Source organism: Eucalyptus grandis, chromosome 2 (genome assembly GCF_016545825.1).
Source record: "Eucalyptus grandis isolate ANBG69807.140 chromosome 2, ASM1654582v1, whole genome shotgun sequence".
NCBI classification, from domain to species: domain Eukaryota; kingdom Viridiplantae; phylum Streptophyta; class Magnoliopsida; order Myrtales; family Myrtaceae; genus Eucalyptus; species Eucalyptus grandis.
Window position 1 is genome coordinate 53737303 of NC_052613.1, and position 23964 is coordinate 53761266.

At 40.7% G+C, this 23964-nt stretch overlaps 2 protein-coding genes across 4 annotated transcripts; one reads left to right on the forward strand and one right to left on the reverse strand.

Moving 5' to 3' along the window:
- Nucleotides 1-260: 260 nt before the first annotated feature.
- On the forward strand, nt 261-10193 carry LOC104433728 (protein MEI2-like 4). Of its 3 annotated transcripts, none has more exons than XM_010046581.3 (14): nt 261-410; nt 1158-1362; nt 3550-3876; nt 4103-4530; nt 4625-4783; nt 4959-5075; nt 5182-5330; nt 5700-5794; nt 5876-6271; nt 6830-7478; nt 8581-8665; nt 8812-8880; nt 8957-9136; nt 9410-10193. In XM_010046581.3, the coding sequence occupies exons 3-14, from the start codon at nt 3552-3554 to the stop codon at nt 9566-9568; spliced, it is 2811 nt and encodes a 936-aa protein (XP_010044883.1). In that variant the 5' UTR covers nt 261-410; nt 1158-1362; nt 3550-3551; the 3' UTR covers nt 9569-10193. The 3 variants fall into 3 exon arrangements, with proteins under 3 accessions (XP_010044883.1, XP_010044881.1, XP_010044882.1); XM_010046579.3 differs by having other exon boundaries at nt 262-410; nt 3544-3876; XM_010046580.3 differs by lacking the exon at nt 261-410 and adding an exon at nt 625-757 and having other exon boundaries at nt 3544-3876.
- An 815-nt stretch (nt 10194-11008) lies between these two features.
- LOC104433730 (OVARIAN TUMOR DOMAIN-containing deubiquitinating enzyme 1) lies at nt 11009-16214 on the reverse strand. Its single transcript, XM_010046586.3, has 9 exons — nt 15946-16214; nt 15440-15615; nt 14469-14534; nt 14311-14394; nt 14061-14183; nt 12337-12389; nt 12172-12221; nt 11998-12098; nt 11009-11490 (listed from the first exon to the last, which is right to left on the reverse strand). Exons 2-9 carry the CDS (start codon nt 15605-15607, stop codon nt 11233-11235), a joined length of 903 nt encoding a protein of 300 aa, XP_010044888.1. The 5' UTR covers nt 15608-15615; nt 15946-16214; the 3' UTR covers nt 11009-11232.
- Between the last annotated feature and the right edge of the window lie 7750 nt (nt 16215-23964).

The window sequence follows — 23964 nt, forward strand, 5'->3', positions numbered from 1 at the left end:
CAAAACACCGTCCTACTGTTTTCTCCGTTCGTTCAAATCACGGGAAAAGGAGGAAGGAGCTCTCTCTCAATCACGCACGCACTCTCTCTCTATCTCTCTCTCTCTCTCTCTCTCTCTCTGTGGCGGGAGCACGGTGGCTCGCCGGAGACCTTGACGGTTTCCGATCAGGCGGAATTGAGCTCGGCAGAAGACTGAAGCGGGAGGAGGGGCGGGGAGGGGGAGGCGACGGTGCCGCCGCGGGGGAATTTGGATGGGTTTGCTTCCTCCGCTGGAGGAGATCATGTGCTCGAAGGCAGCGAAATGCCGAGGCTGACGTGCAATGCGGGGAAGGGGAGAGGAATGGGGAGGAGATTTTCGGGAGGGGAGGGGTTAGGCTTTGGAGGATCTTGCACGGCAAAGATGCCCGAGAGGTGATCCCATCGGCTCTCTCTCCCTTGCCTTCTGCCGTAATTTATTCCTTTTCCTCATTCTCTGCCTATCTCTCTCTTTCTCTTTCCTCTTGCTGCGCTTATAATTGTTCTCGCTCGTCCCCTGGTTCTCGCAATTCGGTCTCTCCCGTTTCGAGCCTGAGGTGCGTGCTCGGCGTCCGTGTTTTGGCGTTCGGCTGTTGCTGTTTCGAGCGCTTGATTTGGTGATGTGTGCCGCTTGCGTGCTTTGGTGCTTCGATCAGTACCGTTTTGGGCTCGAGAGTGTGGATTTCGTTCCTGATTTGGCAACACCTGCGGGGGGGACTGTGCTATCGGGAGCTCAACTTTAGGTTTTTCTTTGCCTTTCTTGGGAGTGAGCTGATTAGGCTTCTGTGAAATGTTCTGATGCCTCCTTTCTCCTTCTTCTCTTGGTTTGCTCTCTGATCTTGCTGATCTGCTTCTGAATTGCTCGCTGAGGCTGCCAATTAGCGGCAAAGGATCGGCCTTTCTTTACTCTAGTGAATATAATTTGGATATCTCTACTTCCAGAAAATTGATCTCGGGCTGGATCATCTGATCATCTGTAGAATGCTCTACCAGATAGATCATCAGGTCCTCAAATTCTGTGCTTTCTGGCTCTAGTGACGGCAGTGGTTTATTACGTGTTAATTTAACTTTGCAGCTGTCAGAAAGGAGACTTTGTTTAACTAGACGCATTTTCAAGTAACTCATGCTGTATGTGTTCTGCAGATTTTGGTGGCTGCTCAGCATTTCAATTTCTCTGCCATGGTTTGTTGAGCGAGTGCGAGGGGATATGATCTGAGGATGGCCTCCTTTTAGAGTTCCCAAGTCACTGTAGATTCTAGCTTTCTCCATGTCGTCTCCAATGATGGACTCAAGGGGGGGATTGTCGATATGTCTGTACTTCACTAAAGATTCAAGTTTTCCCAATAAGGTGTCAACTGCAGCTTTTATCATCACCTTTTCCCTTTACTTGCTTTACTGCTTTGCCATAGCTGCATTCGTTTGAAACATACACATCAAATGAACTTGATTGTGGAAAATTGGTAATCTCTATGTTTTATTTCTAGTCCTGAGGCCCATTAATATAACATGCAGAGTCAAGCTAACTGTTGCAAGTCCGTTCTATGCCTGATCATTATGGTCAGTCACGTGAGTCTGATTCTTTCTGTGCGTTGTCATGTTAACAATTTAAGACAAGGTGCTAGTTATGGGTTCAGTTTGCCAAAACACAGATGGTAAGTGGGCCATAGAGATTATTAGCTCGCAGAACCTTGTGCAGAAGTCACCTCAGGTCTGCTATTCAATTCAAAACTACGAGTTTTGTGCTTTCTTAGTTTTAGCCCCTTTAGACTTGTGTCTTATGGAAATCTTGGCAATGTTGTCGTGTCCATTGAAAATTTGGCAAGCAGGGTAAATCAACTTCCTGGCAATTTCTAGAATAAATTTAATGTTAGAGGAATTTATGAAGCAGGTGCATAGATTTAGTAAGCAAGCTTATGCTCATTTCCATGAGACAGCAGTGGTATTGTTTTTTTGCGATCATTTTAGTAGCAAGCAGGACTCTGAAGTGAACATGCCTTCCTTCTTCTTGGAAGTTTGATTGGTCAGAAAGCGGGAGATGGAGAGGCAAAGAGTGCCTGTGGATATTTTTCTATGGAAGCTAAACTTTGTCAATTGCTTTTGCTCTTACAAAGAACTAACTTGCCTTAGAATGATTCAGTGCATAAGTTTGATCAATCTAGATAGAGAGAAAAAGTGTTGATTTTGGATGTTATTCTTTGAATGCTTAAACTTTCTACATGGCTGTTGTTTCTTTTAAACAAATTAAACTCTTTGAACCCTTTCGGTACCTTTTTTGTTGTGCTGAAGATGATACGTTTGAAAATCCTACTTCAGAGAGATTGCTTTGTATCTTATTAACCTAACTGTGCCCATCAAAACTATTGTTTGGCATAACATCGAATAAGCGGTGTTTCGGGTTAAAATTAAATTATAATCGATGCCTTCTTCTAAATAACCACCAAGTCTTTTCTAGGCTAGCAACTCAATATTACCATAACATCGTAGAATACTCGGCAGGTTCATCTGCCATATTTTGGCTATACAGCTGGTCTTTTCTGAGTGATGTAAATCCAGTATTTTTTTTTTTTATTGGAGCTGCTGGTCTCTTTGTTAGGGGCACTTGCAACATCACTGAGGACTATGGTAATTGTGTATGAGCTAGGTTATTTAGGTGATGGTTAACTATCCATCCACAGTGTTGCAGTTTCTATCCCAAAGGGTTTTCTTCGGAGATAAGCTTATTACGTTTTTGGCGTTTCTTCCCACATGGTACATAAAAGATAATTGAGAAAGAAATTCCGATGTGGTGCAGATCTTCCTTTTACTTTCAGCATGTAATCCACCGAGTTACTTTAACTGTTCATCCAATGGAAAAGTGATCCAACATGATTTGCTATAGCTCTCACAATGAGAGCCTGCATTATTCAGTGGAATTTAAAAAAAATCAAAAGTGAGCTTTTAAAAAACCATTTGGTATGTAATAGATGTAATATGACAAGGGGAGTGCATCAGAAGGATATGGGAAATGATAATAGCAGAATTCTGTGAGGAGAACCAGACTAGACCCAGACACATGCATACGCATGTAGAATTTCAGAAACGCCATAGTAAGGGTTGAAGGGGTTAAGGGAAACAAATCTATGGGACATTGTATTGTAATGGTTCCAGAGAACTTGTCTATTCAAGGGAAGTTTTCTCTCTCTCGAAGTAATTATTCTTAGATAACCGAGATATACCAGTTACAGCACCATATTTATGTGGACAGTCATGATAAAATCGCGTGTTTCTTTTGGGGATATAATTCTTATTACTACTCTCAGTTGCTACTTCTGATATGTAATCCGTTTCTCTTTGTTTTCGTGATACTTCTACCAAAAAAACAAAAAAAAAAGGATTTGTGGCTCTGTGGCCTGATGGCAAAAAATCATGTGGAGTAAGTCCATGATTATTTTCATCAATCCTGAATTTTGTCGTGTCACTGATTTTTCATGAATGGCATTATGATATTATCATCTCTATATCTTACTAAGGTAAGCTTTGATGGTCTCAGGAACAGACATGAGGGAGCCATTTACTTTATCACTCTCAGAAGAAGTTATACCAACGAAATCTCGAACAACCAAGTCTCTGGGCCATTTTGAATCTTTCAAAGTGCATCAGAAAATTAATTTCAAGGTGGATAAGCATGCAGTAGGGGCAAGAGCAGTCTCTCAATTTCCAGCTTTGGCAAGACCAATGGACAACACTCCAGGATCACAGTCTAATTTGAATGCACAACCAGCATCATATGCAGCACCTGACCGTCATTGCATTAATGTGATGGGAGCCAACCATGAGAACAGTCTTTTCTCCAGCTCGTTCTCTGAGCTATTTAGCCGGAAGAGTATGCCTCTGCTCTCCCTCTACTTGGGTTTCTCTTTGGATGGTTTGTTTACTTCTGCATAAATGCATCACTTGGCCATGAGTTTGAACTGTTTAAATATCAGAACACGCTCACTATTCAACAGATTCTATATTCTCCTCATGGATAAATGTTGCTGGTTGTTTAAATGTTTTGACATATATGTATATGGACTCAATTTTTTGATGCTGGGCTGTGATTTTACCAGTAATGTTGTCATCCCACAATGCACCATATGGCCATTCTGTTGGCACTATAGCCTCCCACTATGAGGAAGAGGAGCCATTTGTTTCTACTGATGAAGTTGAAGCCCAGACGATTGGAAATCTTCTTCCTGATGACGATGAGTTGCTTTCTGGAGTAACTGATGGGCTGGATTTTGTTCCACCGCCTTCTAGTGAGGATGTTGAGGAGTTGGATTTTTTTAGTAATGTTGGGGGAATGGATTTAGAAGACGAGGCTTCCTCTGTTGGACAAAAATATTTTGAATATCCAGGTGGAATTTCTCATGTCCAATCAGGAGGTAATGGCTTGGTAGCTGGTGAGCACCCTCATGGTGAACATCCTTCGAGAACCTTGTTTGTGAGAAACATAAGTAGTAATGTTGAAGATTCTGAGCTCCAATCTATTTTCAAGGTTTGTTTTTCTGTATTTTCTGCATCATTGCGTATGCTTGAGTATTGTCTATTTGAGAAATCTGATGTAACTGTCCTGCTGGATGTATGAACAGTCATATGGAGATATCCGCACCCTTTATACAGCATGCAAGCATCGTGGTTTTGTAATAATATCATATTATGATATTAGAGCGGCCCATAAAGCAATGCAGGCGCTCCAAGGCAAAGCACTGAGGCGTAGGAAACTTGACATACATTATTCAGTTCCAAAGGTTAGCAATGGTGTTTACATGTTTCATCTCGTTTTATTCATTCTAATTTCCATTCAGGGTTAGCCTTATTTGTGGATTCTGATCATTTTTAGCTGTCTTTCCAATTCCTTAAGTCATAAAATTTTATATTAGCATCCACATGGGTCTTATAGCATGACTCTTGATTATATCTCAGGAAAACGCTTCGGAGGAAGATGTCAATCAGGGCGCAGTTGTGGTATCGAATCTTGATTCTTCTGTTTCAAACAAAGAACTTTGCCATATTTTTGGCAGCTATGGAGAAATCAAAGAGGTGACTCTTTTGCTTTTTTTTTTTTTTTCCTTTCGAGAAAGAAAAACTGCTTTGCTCAATGCTTTTCTTGGATCAATTAATGCTTTAATGCTTTACTTGATTCCAGATCCGTCAAGCCCAGCATGGTGGCCATAACAAATATATTGAATATTATGATATTAGAGCGGCAGAGGCAGCTCATCGTGCCTTGAATAAGAGTGAGATTTCCGGAAAGAGGATTACAGTCGAGACAAGTGGTCCTGGAGAAACGAAAGGGTAAGTTAGCCAGCAACAACCTCTGTTTGTCTTTGAAAATTTTACATATTCAATCTGCTTTTATTTTTTACGTTTTCTTAAAAAAAGTTAAAATTTGGCAAGGACAGTAGTTCATTGCTTTTCTTTTGAGCTTTTTTGTTTAACTGAGCATTGAATTTTAATAAAATATTCAAAGGTTAAGTGTCTCCAGAAATAAAGTGTTAGCTAAGTACATGCCAGTCCTCGACTGTTTTTTTCTTGCCTCTTAGATTTAACATCTGCATTTGCTCACTGAATTTGACTGAATTGCTAGTCCGAAGTTTATTCTGTATGGTTGTGATTGACTTCTGGTCCTTGACTTCTTACTAAATTTCCTCCAACTGGCTGCAGTTTGGTCCAACCCCTTCTGAAGGTGGAGCACAATGAATATGACCTCTTTCTTCAGCAGAATACTCCTCAAAATCACTCAACTGCTACACTTTCTGGTAGCTTTTGCTTAAAAGATATTCTATTTAAAGCCTATTTTCCTATCTGCAAGCATTTGTCTAAATATGTGTGACTTACAGGACCTATTCCAGTGGGGGCACTAATATCCAATGGCATGGGTAATGGAGCTGTTTTCGGTATGCACCCCGTAATACGGGGCCCACTTCTTGAAAGCACTTTTCACCATGGTATTTCTTCTAGTGTTCCAAGTAGCTTGCCCTCTCTGGTGGGAGTTGGATCAGTTGGCAAACAATCTATTCAATCGCAAGGACAATTGAATCTCGATATGCGGGCATCCCCAAATATTCATCCCCATTCACTTCCAGACTGTCAAGATGGATATAGTGCAGCTCATTTAGTGCCTCCTACTACTGTCGGTACAAGTGCCAATTCCAGACCACCAGAAGCAATCGATAGCTGGCAATTATGCAGGGTTGGATCCAATGGACACTCTTTGGACAGCAATCAAGGTGGTGGTAAGTAAGGCGCCTAGAGTATGATTATGTCAAATTGAGCTGATTTTTGCATTCAATACACTTTTCCTTGTGCATGACATATTTAGGTTAAAGGTTATTCCAGTGTTTGTGTACCTACACAGAACCAAACCATGCTGAACAACTTAATCAGCACACGCACATAAGAACTCACTCACTTTTGAAAGACTTGCTTGTTACTCATTTTAAATGATCGTGCTGACTATCAGATTGTATCTCAAGTCCGCATCACAGATATTTAGTAACACTGCCTTTGATTCTCTGAGATGCTTTCTAAGTTTAGCCCACACTGAAGTAAAAGCTGGTTGGTCATGAACAGTGCTATTATATCTTTTAACTAACATTTTAGCATGTGGAGAAAACAGTTATTGTCACCAGTTCGCTATTAGCTTCATCATAGAATTATCTATAGATCAGGTAAGTTTGCTTTCTCCTGCAAAAAAAAGGAAGAAATGAAACAACCATCGTGGTATTTATCTAGTTTTAAGTGCGTTAATGTTTCTCTTGTTACACAAAGTCATTTGAGCTCTCTTTTCTCAGTTTTTGGGTCTGCTGGTAATGGAAGCAGCCCTATCCCTGGGCGTCATTACACATGGGGCAACTCCTATCACCATCAACCTCCAGGCATGGGGTGGCCAAACTCGCCATCATTTGCTAATGGATTATGTGCTGCCCGTCCTGTGCCAAGGCTGCATGGTTTTCCCAGGGGACCGTCTCAGATGCTAAATGCAGGCATGCCACGAAATATTCACCATGTTGGATCAGCACCAGCTGTCAATTTAACCATTTGGGAGAGGCAACAAGCCTATGCTGGGGAATCTCCTGAGGCTTCTAGTTTTCATCCGGGATCTTTGGGGAATGCAAGAATGTCTGATAACTCGCTCACTTCAGTGGATTTTGTTCCCAATAATGTCTTTCCGCCCAGTGGCAACTGCATGGACCTGCCAATTCCCCCTAAAATCATTGGATTCCAATCCCCTCAACAGAGGTGCATGCTATTTCCAGGCAGAAGTCAAATGATGCCAGTATTAAATTCATTTGATTTTCCAAATGAACGGGTTAGAAGCCGTAGAAATGAAGCTGCTTCTAGTCAAGCTGACAACAAAAGGCAATTTGAACTTGACATTGACCGCATAATTCGAGGGGAAGACAGCAGGACAACCCTTATGATCAAGAATATCCCTAACAAGTATGTCTCTCCTAATTTCAGGTTCAAGGACCTAGAGTTAGAATTGTGTGTTTTAATTCTCGCACAGTATCAATTCATGCATTAATATGCGTAGTATCTTTAATTAGAGGTGATTGTGTTCCTAGTGGCCTGACCAGCCCACCCATAATTCGAGTGGCCTTGGACAATGCATTTTGGCTTGATGGACAGGCATGGTCTAGGCCTGATTTATTTTTTGAACTATGAGGTAGGGGTAAATAGTTCTCTTGGTCTCGTGCGACCCTTCTAGGCCTGATGAGTTTTGAGGTATATTTCTAATCATTGGCAAGCTTGGTAGAGGTTTTCTGGCCTGATGCCTTACCTAGCCTGACCACCTAATCCCAACTTCCCTTTTTCTACGCCAGCTCGGCCCAAACCTGTCCAGACCTATTGATTGATGAGATCTATCTCAAATCTAGGTGCAAATAATAGAACCCTGGTAATTAGACTAGATACTCTGCTAATGTGCCTTTGTGTGTGTTTCAGATCACATTCTAAAATGTTTGCTAATTTCTCCATCTAAATTGTGTGACTTGTATATATTGACAGCTTCCTGTACTTGTTTCGGAAGATAAATCATAAACATTCATGAATATTTGGAAATGGAGAAATGTGAATTAATAGCTTTACTAAATTAGTCGCCTGTTTGCCCGCTGGTGTTTTGGCTGTCCATGCTACTCGTAGTCAGATTTCAGTCCTTCAAGTACTTTGCACACTAAAGAGGTGATATGCAGTTCTTGTTTGAAGGTGCATCTAATGTTGCAAGCATTGTGGGTTATTCTTGAGCATCACTTCCCTTGTGCTGGCATTATGATAGGTCAAAACAGTTATTATTTGTCTACGAGCTCCTGCTAGTACTTGGAGCAGCTTGCTCTAACTTGTTTCTACCTTAAGAGGTTGAGCTGATCAAGGAGTACACTTCCTCTCTTATCATTCTTGTGTAATATGTTTTCTTGCTGAGCTTAAGGAAAAAATTTAGATTTTACATCATTCACATTTTGATGCAAGGAAAATATATTTAGTTGTTTGTAAAGCCATCTTTTCTCTCTGCATTACTTGAATGCTTGTATTGTTCCTATGGCAGGTATACCTCAAAGATGCTTTTGGCTGCAATTGACGAGCGCCTCCGAGGAACTTATGATTTCCTTTATCTACCAATTGACTTCAAGGCAAGCACTTTGTTCTTGAACACGTCTTATAACATGCATAGGCCTATAATTTGACATAGTGCTCATTTTACTTCATTGTTCTTGATGATACAACTGTTGGGCCTTGAAGGATAATAAAATACATATGTATTAAACATCTTTTGCAGAACAAGTGCAATGTGGGATATGCTTTTATCAATATGACTGAGCCAGGTCAAATCGTCACCTTTTATAAGGTTTGTTGTTGTGAGCTTAATAATTTTCAGAAGAATGGTTGACAAAGTATCTTAAAGGTTCATCTATATCTGCCAGGCATTTAACGGGAAAAAATGGGAAAAGTTCAACAGCGAGAAGGTTGCTTCTCTTGCATATGCTCGTATACAAGGCAAAGCTGCTCTCATTGCACATTTCCAAAATTCAAGCTTGATGAATGAGGATAAACGCTGCCGGCCTATCCTCTTCAACACTGAAGGGCCCAATGCTGGTGATCAGGTAATGATAGGATAATCTCACACATGAATAGTGATTCTGCTGGGTCATGACTGCATTGAAAATTTAATCCTAACTCAATATTTCAGCCTTTGATGCCACTCCTGAATTAGCTAATGCACTGAACCTGGAGAGGATTCTTTGAGCAGCAGTGATAATGAGATTTGGGATAATACACAACAATCGAAAGTAACTGAAGCAAGAACATAAACAATAAGAGAAAAAAATAACACAAGAAAACAGTTTCATTCAATATGGGAATACTCAAATTTGCAGGTTCCCTTTCCGGTGGGTTCTAATGTCCGTACTAGACCTGGTAGAGCTCGAAGCAGCACTCTTGAGGAGAACCATCAGGGAAGTCCACCCACATCGGCGAATGGAGTGGACTTTTGTAACGGGGACTTGCCTATAAGTTCCGGAAAAGATTCTGATTAAGCAAAGCCAGTTATCTTTTCAAGGTGCTAACCTCATAACTGAGTAAGTTAAGGTCACTTCCACCCCGCAACTTTTTACGTGCTGGGGTCAGATGGAGAAAGAGAAGAAGAAGAATTGAAATGTTTAAAAATATATCCGTTCATTTTAGAAGCCTTGGGAATTTAGAGAAGAAAGCCAGACAACATGAGGTGCTTTTTGACTTTTCTTCGGCATAATTAGTAACTACAATGCTCTTGGAGAGCGGGAGAAACAGCAGGTTTGTGGAGCTTCCTAGTTTTGGTGATGGTCAATTTTCTTGTGTACAGGAGTTGCCTGAGCAATGGCGAAAATTTTGAGGCAGTTTAAGGAGGCTTCTGTGTTCTAACGACACATCCCCTCCCTTCTTGGAATTTTTCTTTTTCCTTTAGTTTCAGTCGCACTTGCCTTGTGGCGCTAGAGAAACATGTAATTCCTGAGAGATAAGAGGGTCCCTGATGGCCCCGTAAAAAATTTTGATTTGACTGACCTAATGATGGGTGGTCTGCAATCTGCATGACCGCAGAGAGATGTTTGGATCTGCTTCCGCAAGCTATGACTACTTTGTGTGGGAGTTCATCTTGTTATCTATCTTCACTTTTGTGGGTGTCGTCTTCATACCCTTTTGATTACATGCAAGGTAACCGCAAAATCCTGATCTCGCAGAAGTTTTCTTCCAACTTCTCCTGTAAATGGCACTCTTAGCGACCTAATATGTGATGGTTGTGAACAAAGAGACTAATTCGGTACTGCCTTTTCTTCGGATTTACCTGGGAAGTCATAGAACTTTCTTAGGCCAATCGATGTGGATGCGGCTCTTTTATATGTCTTTTTCTGTCGGTTCCCCCCATCCGCAAAAGCTCAGTAATGAAGTTTTAATTTTTTATTTTTTTTAAATTTAAAATTTTTAAATTTTTCGGGTCGAATCAGTAAAGAAGTTCACACGCGCCTTTTCACTTGATTTTTGGTCACGACACTAGCCTCAGCCTTTCCCCATATGATGGGGGAAGTTGCATCGCGCAAATAGTCAATTTGATATAGATTTGAATCACCTAACTTTTATTTCGACTACCTTCTCGCGCGCGACTGGCGACCATATGCATGGTCTAAATCTAGCCCGCATATGAAACAACGAATTCTAAGGCTGGCCCTCAGTTGGACCAGATAAATAGTGCAATGACTATTATGTCGGTCGAACTCTGAGCATGCTAATTGCCTTCGACACAAAGGCAAACACGAACATCACACGAGAGCACAGGAGGTACTAAGACGCACGTGCCAACACAACAGCTAGGCCGAACAAGAATGAACACCATGGAGACAGTATCCGGAATATTTTCTTTCAGGTATTGCATTTTCAGTGATTCGACACGGACAAAAGAAGGAAACTTGTGAAATGTGAAGCCAAAACAAGAGTACGACTGCTTTTTTTTTTTTTGGGCTAGCGAGTAGGTTGAAAATTGGGGATCGGATATTTATGCATTCAACCCAAGTCCCAATCTTTTGAAGCACATAAGAGTTAGAATTACAGCTCCAGGCCGCAGGGAAACAGTTTGCGTGCGTGCCCATGAGACGGAAATATCATGTCAAACTGTCTATTTCAGTGGCCATCCAGAGAAGACACTTCCATGATCTACCTTTCCCAAAAGCTAAGAGGGTCGTTTCGGATAGAGCATATCATAGTGACCCGGGCGATACAGCAAAGTGATGAAAGGCTCAACAGCGCCAGAACGGCTGGAAGAGACAGTAGGAATGAAATCGTGGTGATTTACGCTGACACCACCCTTGTCGCATGAGCTGCGGTCTAGATACACGATGCGAATCGCCACACCCAGCGCATCAGATATAGCTATAATGTGCACATGATCACTTTCTTCACCCATTGGCTCCACGGAGGACTTGCAAAACTGCGACACAAGACCAAAATATATCAACTACGACAACCAAATGTGCGTAATTAGATGCAGTACTCAACACAAAATTGTGGTCTACGAGGATATAGCTATGCGGAACTTGTCATACACAAGCAGCGCAGTGAATTTAGAGTTCAAGAAGCACAAAGCAGCACCCCCTTCCAATCACATGTTGACTTTCCAAAATAAGTAGCTCTAATATTCACAAAGAATGCCATGTCCAAATTGTTTCAATTTGTATAAAATGAATTCGAAAGGATAATGCAATCTGAGATCAGCATCTGGTTAAATTCGTTAATAACCTGCTAAAAAAAAAGCGTTCTTCAAATAAATTCAACTGGTCACAATCAAACTTACAATTCTTCACTGACTGTCTATAACTACCCCTTCCTCACACACTCACACGAAAAGCGCGCGCGCAGACAGAGAGAGAGAGAGAGAGAGAGAGAGATTTATGCATCCATGAACAATTCAGAAGGAAGTGAAAAAATATAATCAAACCTGCTCCACAGTTGTATTTGCTAATCCCATAATGAAGGGTTCAAAGAACTCAGACCGCTTGCGTATCTCAGCAGAGGTAACAAATCTGAAGAACATCACCACTGGCCAACCAAATACATCAAGAGATAAATCAAACGCCAATTGGTTTAATACCTCAATTTTCTTAAAACTCACCATAGTCCGATATCGACTGATCTCGACTCCTAAGAAGCAGCTCATCATGACTGAAACAAAAAGCACAACATGCACTTGCTTATACTTTTTAACATGTGTAAGTCCATCATTAAATTATTTTCTTTCTAGATGAAATCAAAATGTTCAACAAAAAGATAAGGCCACCTTATTGAAGTTTCATTTCCTTGAAGAACACTTTCCAACTGTTCCAGGAATAGCTGAAACAATTTCATATCAAACATTCAGCCACAACATGGTAAAGATAAAGAAGAGACATCCAAGATACTCTTGCTCGATGTCAATTCGGCACATAATTTAGATGGATAAAGATGTTGACTTTCTCATGTACTAAACTATGAGTGTGTTCCATAAAAGGTGACATCCACCAACGTCAGCATCAAATTCAAGTCTAAAAGTGAATAAACTTGGTATTACTGAAATGATTTATCTTTATTTCTACAATAACTGCATTAAAAAACAAATAAAGATCGTTAACATAAGTGCACTGTCCGCAACAATTTTCTGCTAAGCTAGGATATATCTGAAGAAAAGCATCTATTGGCCAATTACAATGGAGAAAAGAACCCGCCTATTCAGTTTTCCTTTAGTAGTGACAGGCCTTAAAATGCTAAAGTGGCTTGCCTTTAGGGCTAGAAGTAGAGATTAGGGGGAGAACTTTGGAGGAGAAATGGGTAAAACTGAAATATTAGAGATTGCGCTACCCAGAAATGCTCTTTAATGGAATTTTAGATATAGTTGGCTGTAAGCAAGAAATAAAAGGTTTCCCAGCCCAACCAATACAGAGTAATCACCAACACTACAATGCCTCTGTCGCTGCCACTGCAAATTATCCGTCATCTGTACCACCACTTCCATCACCTTTGAAGTTTCGCTGCCACACCCACCCCACAACCACTTTGCATCACTACCGCTACCATCAACACTCCATAACTGCCCAATAACCACTTTGCAGATGCAAAAATACCAAAACCCCAACAATTAGGCATCAATGGCTTTTGACCCATAGCTGCTCGTGTTTTAAACTGACTCAGTAAAAAGAATCCTGTTGACTCGTCATGTTCTGACATCTTCACTAATTTCTCATTGAACTTATCCTTATGCTTGTGTATCGCCCATAATGTCATAAATTGGAAACCCAGTGACAGACACATTATAACCTGTTTCAAGACTATATGAGTTACCCATTTTCCTGGGACCCAGTGAACTTGAGTTAAGAAATAGGTCCATTCTTACCCAAAAAAAAAGAAAAAGGTCCATCACAAATTTTGCTGCCTCTAAGTTTGAGTACAAGAAAATCTCAAAACACAGAAAGATTTTTTAAAGCTATAGAATATTAACTAAACCTTGTTTCTTATGGAAAAAAAAAGTCTAATCACAATACTTCAAAGAAAGGCTTTCTTGGAGTGGTTCAGGAAACAGCAGTGCACAATAATAGCCAAAAGGTTGTGGTTCAATCTATAAGCATCCATAGACAGACTCTAGGTTTCTTGATGAGCATGTTTAAAGTTGCCAAAGAGAAGGTCATTCCACCTTCCCACAAGCAGAATACTTGCTGGAATTTCTCCAGGTCAACCCTTAATGTGGATACTAGCTAACTCCTTATACTGACTCCAAGTTGTTGACTGGTGGACTCAATTAAAAGGTAAAATTTACCAAGTTTTCTTTCATTCTCATTCTATAACTGCCTAGTAAAATCAGCGGACCAACAGAACCCAAACAGCAATGCATAACGATTGTCACTAGATTCATTATAGTCTAAAGTAGGCTCACAGTATGCAACGGTATGCATGTACATCAAATTTGGAGAGATCACCAGAAGTTACATCAGCAATCGCATAATGTACAAATTTCAAGGACAATTGAATTACCGCAAAAAAATCCTCAAAAGTGAAGTCCACATAACCCAAGCTTTGAAGAGTTCTTCTACACTCTTCAACATTAGCTTTAATACGATCCACCTCAGCCTTGTCTTGTGTTTCCAAAATATGCTCCTGAAACATCCAACTACTAATTACTATATAAAACAAAAGGCACAATCCAATCCACTTTCCTAAAACACCAATTGATTAAAAGCTATTACAGAAACAAAACATCCTCAAGAGTTAACGTAAGACTTACAAGGTACGAGAACATAAAGCTTCTAAAGAAACAGTTTCCATCTCCTCGTGTTCTCCTGATGGCAGCATATTGTTCATCCAGCACCTGCATTTAAGGATATAAAAGATGAAGGAAAAATTGAAATAAGCAACAAGAATCTACAAGAATACCACAAAAACCTTTATCTTCTCCAGCAAAATAGGGCTCCCTGACTGATACTCGGCTGCTAAAGCAGAAAGTGGTTCCTGCAGATGAATACCAATAAAGTTATTTATGAGCATGCAAGAATGGTACCAGATAATCAGAACAAATCAACGTGAAGGTGCAGACAATCAACAGATGCTGTTGGTCAACAAATGCAGACTGCTCCAGTGTCATCAATATTTAAGTGAGTCTAGACTATTAGGTGCAGCTGACAGCTAAATTCAACAATGCCATGAAGTCCAAAACGAACTTAATCGTTGAAATTTAGAATTCTCCACAATCCAAAAAGGAAAGAGCAAGGTAGCAACTGCATATCTAGCAAGACTTGCATGAAACAACAGGAGAAGAACAACAGATGATACCATGACCCAGATAATACAGATATTTACCGAAGGAAAGGTCACTTGAACGAAGGTGATAATTGAAACTCAGGAGAGAGGATTAACCATTTATATTTGGTGGCCACAAAATCACCAAATGACTTTTAAGAAGCTGAACAGAGTATGCAGACCCAAAATTGGAAATTGCATGACAAAATTGGGAAGCAACAACGAATAATTGCATGGCCTCGATTAAAGAAGAACGTTGCTGCCACAAAGTCCACATTAACAGGACAACAATTCAAATGCAAGAGAACATGACTTGCCAATGTACTTATGGCAACATAAAAAGAACTCATAAAAGATAAATCCAGCGATTAAAGAATGCAATAGCTGCACAAAATAATAGGAAGCAACTGGCAACAGTTGTACGACCGAGATAAAACAAGAACATTATCGAAACAAAGTTCACACGAGCAGGAGCATAGTTGCTACATTAAGAGCCAGAATCACCGATCTACTATGTAGCAGTAACAAAACAATCTGTCATTACAGGTATTATTCAGCGATCGCAGGATGCACATATGACAAAGATGACGTTTCGATTGCGCAAAGGTTGGTCTCACCTTGTCGCCCACGCATGGAATTTTCTCAGCTTCCACAGCGTTGATTTCATTCTTCTGATGCATGATGTCCTCATCAGCGTAATTCGACCACTCGAAACCATCGGGCGCCGGAGCCTCCGCGGACGAGTCCGCCTCGTCGTCGCGGCCGCGTCCTTCCGGATTCGTCATTCGGTATCCTGGACGTCGAAAGCCACAAGAAATTAAGTTCCCGATCCGAATCGAAACCACTCCAACAGCAGCCAAACAATCGCACGGACTCGCGATGGACTCGCGATTCCGACACGCGCGCATCGCAATCTAGCATTTACTTCCACTCCGCAGCGAATCGGATTTACAAGAACCTACGGACTCCGACACAAAGAAACGAACGGGAGCGGACGGGGCGAGCGGCGGAGGCCTCGCCGGAGGCTCGGAATCCGCGGTTTCCCCGCCGCGGCCGGAAATTCGGCGCGGACGAGCGGAATCGGGAGGCGGAAACGAAAGAGGCGAATCGAGTTCCCCCAAACCTGGGCGGGTCGAGACGCGCGCGGATTGGCGTGGCTTCTCTCTCCGGCGATTGCGCCTGCTCCGGCGACCGATCGGCGGGGCGGGGCGGGGCGGCGAGCGGGCGGCGGAAAAGCGGAGAGATCTCGGATTCGAGAGGGCGGAGAGCAGGGAGAGCTTCGTAGGTTCTTGGGATTTTTTTTTCTTTTTCTTTTGGGAAAATTTTTCGGATTTATGAGTATGACACGAGAGCTTACTCGGCTTTTGAAGAGAATGGGGGAATTTCGTCGTTTTTTCTTCGCCTATTTACTGGGGATTGGGACTTAGCGCGTCCACCGCACTTGTGATGGAGCGCGTGGGATCTTTTCTTTTCAATTATTATTCTTTCATTCATTTATCTTGTCCTCACGTGGCACTGATGGGTGCGCAACGCGGTAACCCGCCCCGAAGATTACCAGAAACGGCACCCCGTTTTGTTAAAAGATAGATTTACAAAAAGAGTAATATTACGAAAATTTTCAAATTAATTCATCTGTAATGATTTTTTTAACTTTAAAAAAATTCGAAATTAAAATATCTATGATACATTTAGTCTCCATTCATTTTTATTCGATATTATTATGACAAACAATAATTAACGAGTTATATTATAAATATCATAAGTATACCAGTTTATGATTTTTATTATTATTTTAATATCATTTAAGGAAACGAATATGTCGCTGATTTATCAGTTTAGATTTTTGATTGAATTTATCATAGGCATATCAATTTAATTTGAAGTAAATTTGTTGCAAGTTAACCATTAATAAAAAGATTTTTTATTTGTATTCTTTTCCACCCAAAATTTTCTAAGTAATTATATTAATTCTTAAAATTCTCTTAAAAATTTATATAGATTGCATTCCTTGTGTCGAGATTAGAGTGTAAGCTACTGAAAATACAAGAGTAAAAACCACAAAAAATCTAAAATTTGTATCTGCATAACATATTTATCTAAAAAATTTGGTGTCACAGAAAAAAAATTATGATAATTGTGTCATACATATACTAGTTTGAGGTTTTTAGCTTTACAAACAGAAAAAAAAAAATCAGAGTAAATGTTTTGTAATTGACAATATTATAGGTTTTTCTATGACTTTTTTCCCAAAATACAGTAAGCTAAAGGCAAAATTAAGCCACGTTTGGGGTTTTTGTCGAAGCTTGCTAGAAATATACATTTTTCAGCGCATTTGCATGCCCTATCTTGCGGGGTACTTCGTATATTCAATATGAACATTTTCTTGTTAAGTGTGTTCTAATAAGTATACTACCGATGCTTGTGAGCGTGCATTCATCAAGACATGCCTAAAAAAAATCTATTTATTTCATGAAAAATAAATGATTTGAAAAACATTTTTCAAATTTGATCACTTTTATCGCTTATATAATAAAATGAGTAAAATTATTGTCATCATCCAAAAGAATCCTCAATCATAAATTGCTGTCAATAATGAAGGCGTTTTTCATTAACTAATTATTTAAAGTAATCTAAGGGATTATTTTTAAGAAAAGAGTTTTTCAAATCATTTATTTTTCGCGAAATAAATAGAACTTAAATGTAAGCATTTTGCTTGGAAAATTAAAATATTTTATAATTTGGCTAGCAGACGTACAATTAGAGAATGTGCGCAATCAAACTCAATAATTATTTTGCATTTGATTACAATGGAGGAGATCCGATTTCCATTGAAATTTTGATATTGCTATGATGATGATGACGGTGAACACGATAACAATGAAAGGATAATAGAGAGAGAGAGAGAGTGAAATGATTGATGGATTGAAAATATTAAGAGGACAACATCAAAAGCAGATTGGCCCATATTGATTTATACATTTTTAAATAGGATGATATCATCCGCTCTTTAAGTTATTCGATTCACATTTAAAGTCATGACTCGAGTCAATTTGGAGATTTATATTTGTCATCATGGCTACCAACAAATGTCACAATTATTTGTTATGAAAATGAGAATTTTATCTAGAGAACGGTGGGTGAGAGGCAGGGGCATGTCCAAAGTACCAGAGTGTAATGTACGACATAATGGAATGTCGTTTTAATTAAAGTACAAAAATATCGTAACATGTTGTTAAATTGTTTTTTTTTTTTTTTGTGAAGGTAATAATAGTATTAAGGGAATGGACAAACATACAAAAGATCGGGTCCAAAACCTACACTCTCGCGAAGAAGCAAAAGTGGAGGGATCCGATGTAAAACCACAAGGCAAATAAGCCACAAGGAAGAACCCACACAAACAAACCGAACAACCCACCCTCAGGCAGGACCACCGACCCTCACACCCTCTAACAAGGAAAGGCGAAGAGCGGAAATGCGAACAACTGCAGACACAACCTAAGGAGGATCCGGAGAGCTCGAAAAAATCACGGGGTCAAAGTCCCACCCACTTTGAAGCCTTTTATTCCTCGGAGAAGGGGCAACATCCTTGAAGGTAAGGGCTTTGTCCTTAACCACCATCAGCAAATGGTTTTTGAGAGCGGCCACCACGCACGATTCACCCTTGAAGATGATTGCATTCCTTTTCTTCCATATGAGGTGGCACAAAGCACCAAAGGAGAACCGTGCAATCCTGTGATAGAAGTCATTTCCGGAGAGGAATTTCATGGCCCAGGGAAGCACTTCATTCCAGCACCTATTCCTCCAAGGGAGGTTGCACTGGTGGCCCAAAAGAAGGCCGGTGAAGCCGAGGTGCGACACCCGAAGAAAAGGTGGTCTATAGAATCTGGGACCTCGCTACAAAAAGCACACACATTAAAGTCAATACGTCCATGGGATAAAAGCATGACTTGTGTGGGAAGCCGATTCCTGACTATGAGCCATAAGATGAACTAGAAACAAGGGGCTACAACATTGTCCCAAATGAGAGGAGCCCAGCTGACCCGAGGTTTCTTCGATCCGATAGAATCCCATGCGGATGCAACCGAAAAGAACCCGACGGATGACCGCACCAAATAAACACATCGCTTCCAGCGGTCAAAGACGGAATAGCAAGGCCCCATCTTGACAACAACTCCCCGAATATGAGACCCATCGGGGTAAAAAGATCAGCTACCACCGCATGATCGGGAATAAGGAGCCTTTCCCCGAAGGAAGGAGGCACGAACCCATCCGTAGAGGGCCACAAGACAACCAAGTAGTCATGCCATAAAAGAAACACCAAGCCGTTTCAATGTTCCACCGAAAAGAAGTTCGGAAATAGCTTCTAAGCTGGAGAATTTTCTTCCACGACCAAGAACAAGTCCTCGGTTGGGAAGCGATCCAGAAATTTCTCTTGGCTAAAAAGATAGAGTGGATCCACCGACACCACAGCGATTCCCTATCAGAAAAGAGAATCCATATAAACTTTACCATCGAAGCCTTGTTGCAGTCTCTCAGGTTTCGAATGCCAAGACCGCCTTCCGCTTTAGGGTGGCACACATCCTCCCACGCGACCTTGGCTCCCCCTCGGCCCAGGGCTGTGCCTTTCCATAGAAATTGTCTCATAATTCGTTCAATGTTTGAAAGAACCGAGGCAGGGAGAGTAAAGACACTCGCCCAGAAAGATTGGATCGAATGAAGAACAGAACGAATAAGTTGTAACCTCCCTGCAAATGACAAAAAACGATGCGCCCAAGATTGGATCCTAGCCATAATGCGATCCGTCAATGCAATGCAGTCCGCTTTACTCAGTCTGGAAGAGATAATTGGAACCCCCAAATACCGAACAGGAAGCTTCCCCTCCCGAAATCCAAACGCCCAAAGGATTCTGTTCCAAATGCAGGCGTCGCCTCCTGAGATGAAAATCTCACTCTTATTTTTGTTGGGGACGAGACCGCTCCAAGAAGAGAAGATGTCGAGTCCTCTCTTAAGCATAGACACCGAAGGCCAGTCCGCCTGACAGAAGAGGAATACCTCGTTGGCGAAGAACAAGTGAGAGAGTTGGACGGGCTTACATCTCCAATAATACTTGAACTGTCGATTAGCCGTGCGAGATGCCAAAATGCCCGAAAACACTTCCATTATTAATGTGAACAAGTAAGGGGACATAGGATCCCCTTGCCTGAGGCCTCGCCCTCCCGGAAAGAAACCGTGAAGATCACCGTTAATGGATATGGAAAATCTTGGTGTCCGAACACATGCCATGACTAGCTCAACAAAACCAAATAGGAATTGAAAGGCCACAAGAACATTCTAAAAATCCCAATCAATAGAGTCATAGGCCTTATGAAAATCAACTTTCACCGCACACTTGGGTAGGTATGGTTGAAGGTGGAACCCCGCAAACAATTCTTGTGCAAGGAGGATATTATCTCTAATCCTCCTACCTTGACGAATGCATTTTGAGATTGACTAATGAGATCATTCAAAACCAACGCTATCCAAGTTAGCCAAGATTTTCGTAATCACTTTGTAGATAGTGTTACAACATGCAATCGGTCCGTAGTCGAGACAGCACTAGCATTTGGGACTTTAGGGACTAGAGCAATAATTGTAGCGTTTACCTCTTTTAAGAGCCGACCTGACCGGAAGAAATCATGGACCGCCAAACGGATCGAAGGTCCAACAATCTCCCAATTTGATTTGAAGAATTCCACCAAAACCATCCGGTCCGGAGCTTTGCCTTTGGCAAGGGAGAATAAGGTGGATTTGATTACCTCATCCGAAACCGGCTCGCTCAAGATACGAATCTGGTCAGGGTCCAGCGAACGGCGAATGACACGCTTGACCTCCTCACTAGAAGGCTTGGATAAGGCCTCATGAGTGGATAGCAGAGAAGAGAAGAACCTGGTGAACACCTGAGGTACCACCGCTGGATCGGTTATTACCGTCCCCGAGGGGTCTTTGACAGAGAGAATCCTATTGGCGAGCTGTCTCCTTTTCACGGAGTGATGGAAGAACTTAGAATTCCTATCCCCTTCTTTTAGCCATCTGATTCTTGATTTTTGTCTATAAAAAGACTCTTCATGGCTTCTTAATTCAACAAAAGCCCGGCGACAACTCCTCTCCCTTTCAGTAAGATCCAAGTTTGCCGGGTCATCTTGAAGATCAGATTGAATGGCACTTAAGGCCTGCCTTGCCTCCGCCGTTCTTAGAGAGACCTCCGAAAAGGCTTCCTGGTTTAAGAGCTTTAGGCGAGCCTTCAACATCTTGAGCTTGGAGACTAACTTATACATGGGTACCCCAGTTACCGAAGTACTCCACACATCTTGCACGGATGCCGTTGTTAAATTGTTAAATTGTTTTGCGCCTTCAACATCTTGAGCTTGGAGACTAACTTATACATGGGTACCCCAGTTACCGAAGTACTCCACACATCCTGCACGGATGCTATAGTTCATCCACACATCCGCCGTTGTTAAATTGTTTTGCGCCTTTACGGATGCCCAAACAATTGCTCAAGCCCAAGTTCTCCGAGTTTCCGATGCCCGATCAAGATGAACTATAGCATATAGCCCATTAGAAAGCCCACGCGCCGAAACAGTAGTTATTGTTGCAAATGGCTTTAACGTTATAAACCACACCAACGAAGGAGAAATCTAACCTTGTACTGCCAAAAAAGAAAACACAATACATAGCACAATAGGATTTCTTTCACTATTTTCGTGGCTGTAAAAACACCCGCACATCTAAAAACCTGACTTTTACCAAGTGAAGCATTATATCCTCGAAAGATCAGAACTTGAACTTGATGTAATTCGAGATTGTAATGGGGATGGAAATTGCATGATCATATGGTGGAGCAAACATTATCTCATGGTGTTCATGGTTTCCTCTCTACGGGCATAAACTCAAGATGTCCTTCTATACATATTGCATGTGCGGTGCCATAACCTCGAAAAAACAAGTTTTTCCTTCCATAAGGGTTTTAATCTTTTGGCTTCAAAAGAAAGAATATCCACCTTTGGATCAGATTAAACTAGAAAACTAATCGAACCAATTAACGAATAATTTACCAAGCTCGGCCGAAAGTACGGCTCCCTATAGAAACTTATCCAACGATTTAATCACGAGTTAATGCTTACTGATAAGTACAAATCACTATTTCAATGGGAAATCTACTAATCGCAGTTCAGATATGAATGCGTTGTTTGTTCTGGGAGCCGAGCCCGATAGGCCCAAATTCGGGTTGATACAATAGATTGTCACTTCACATTCGGGCCATTTGACTATGCATCGGGAAATATTCCAAATGCCTCCATCTGCGAGATTCGTAATTTGAATTGGTTAATTAATCTCCAAAAAATATAATTAGTCATTTCAACATTGATTGATGGGGCTTGCATTAAAAAGACGTCTCTTGTATACCGCAGATTAATTTCTTTATTATTGCTTGAAAATAAAATTTGCTTGGTTTTTCTCTTCTCATTTCTCTCGGAGAGAGCGGTAATATTTTGTTTTGGGAATTATAAGTAATTGAAGGTCATTGAAAGACACAAATTTTGAGACTGGGCGATTACGTTTAACTTGAAAAACACGAGGTACAATCAATTTATGCCGAGATACATTTCTTTATTTTGTTTATAGTCATTCCATTTAAAATGGAATGACAATAACCATTAGATGAACAAACACAACAATTTATAGTAATTTTGTGCCAATTTTTACGTTTTGAACCAATTTTTCTTTTTGCGTCACTTAGAATAACGAGGGAGAACTATGAATTTCAAATGAATAATTCTAAGGATGAAGATTGATTTATAGTTATTTTGTACTTTTACTTTTTAAACCAAAAGTTCATAATGAATTTTCTTGCCAAAATTTGACCACTATTCAAAATATTATGAGTATAAATGTAGATAATCATATGCATGATGTTGAAATTACACTCCTTAGAAAAATCTCACATTGACGCAGTGTGGAATACTTAATACAAGTCGCTCATATTTTATTAATTTAAGTTTTTGAGTAAAAGTTGATCCAATTGAATGAATTGATAGGCTCGAACTTTGATTTCCTTTTGGCAATCTACTTGGACCCAAATAAAATGTATATATATAGAGAGATATATTCACGGTAGAATTCCTTCTTATAGAAAATCTAGAGACATATTCTAAATACATCCGCATATGAACATTCAAGCAATAAATCTAAACCGAATTTTAAATGCACAAAAAAGAGAAAAACAAGTAAAGAAAAAGCAAATACAAGAAAGATACCCCAAGCAAGCCAAATTGAGAGGCGATGCGCAAAGCCTTTTGTCGAATCCGCGAAGTGAACATCTTTGTACTCGGGGGAACACTGGGAACGTTTTTTTATTAATTAAAATCCATGGTCTTTTGGCGAAAGAGACGGAGGATGTCATCCGTTGCGTGGAAATCATTCATGCCTCTACGGCCGACTAATACCCTAGGGCCACGCAATCCGCGAGAGGCAGGGATCTGTTTGGCGGTTCGGCACGACACATTGGGGTCAAATTTCCCCCCCGGCGTAATCTTTGAATGGCCTTGATTTTCAACCCAGCACATGTCAGCACGTATAAGAAAGAACAGCCTTCCGCAATCGAAGAAAAGTGCAAAGCCTAAGTGTTGGACTTTTCTGTTCGCGAAGAGAGAGGGAGAGAGAAAGGAAGAGAGAGAGAGTGGGAGGTTATGGATGTAAATTATGTAGTACCGACACAAACACGCGATACGCGATACGACATGAACAATGCTGACGAGATAGAGAGGCATTCCATCATCGTTCGCGAGAAGATCAAAACTCACGAGTGAGAAACTTGGGAGTAAGAATTTTTTCTTTTCCCTTTATTTTTGTTATTTTCATAATTTTTTTCATATATTTACATTTTGACCTCTCAAGTATTGAAATTTTTTAAAATTGACCCGTCCATGTTGAAATCGCGTGTCGGAATTTCGAACTCGGGCGTGGAGTTGACCACGTGTTGAATTTTCCAATACTCATTGGCCGCGTGTCGGAACGTGTCGGAGTGTCGAACACGACACGAAAGTTTTCAGAGAGCGTTGGTGCTTTTTAAGGTGTAAATACCAACAGTGTGAAAACAGAG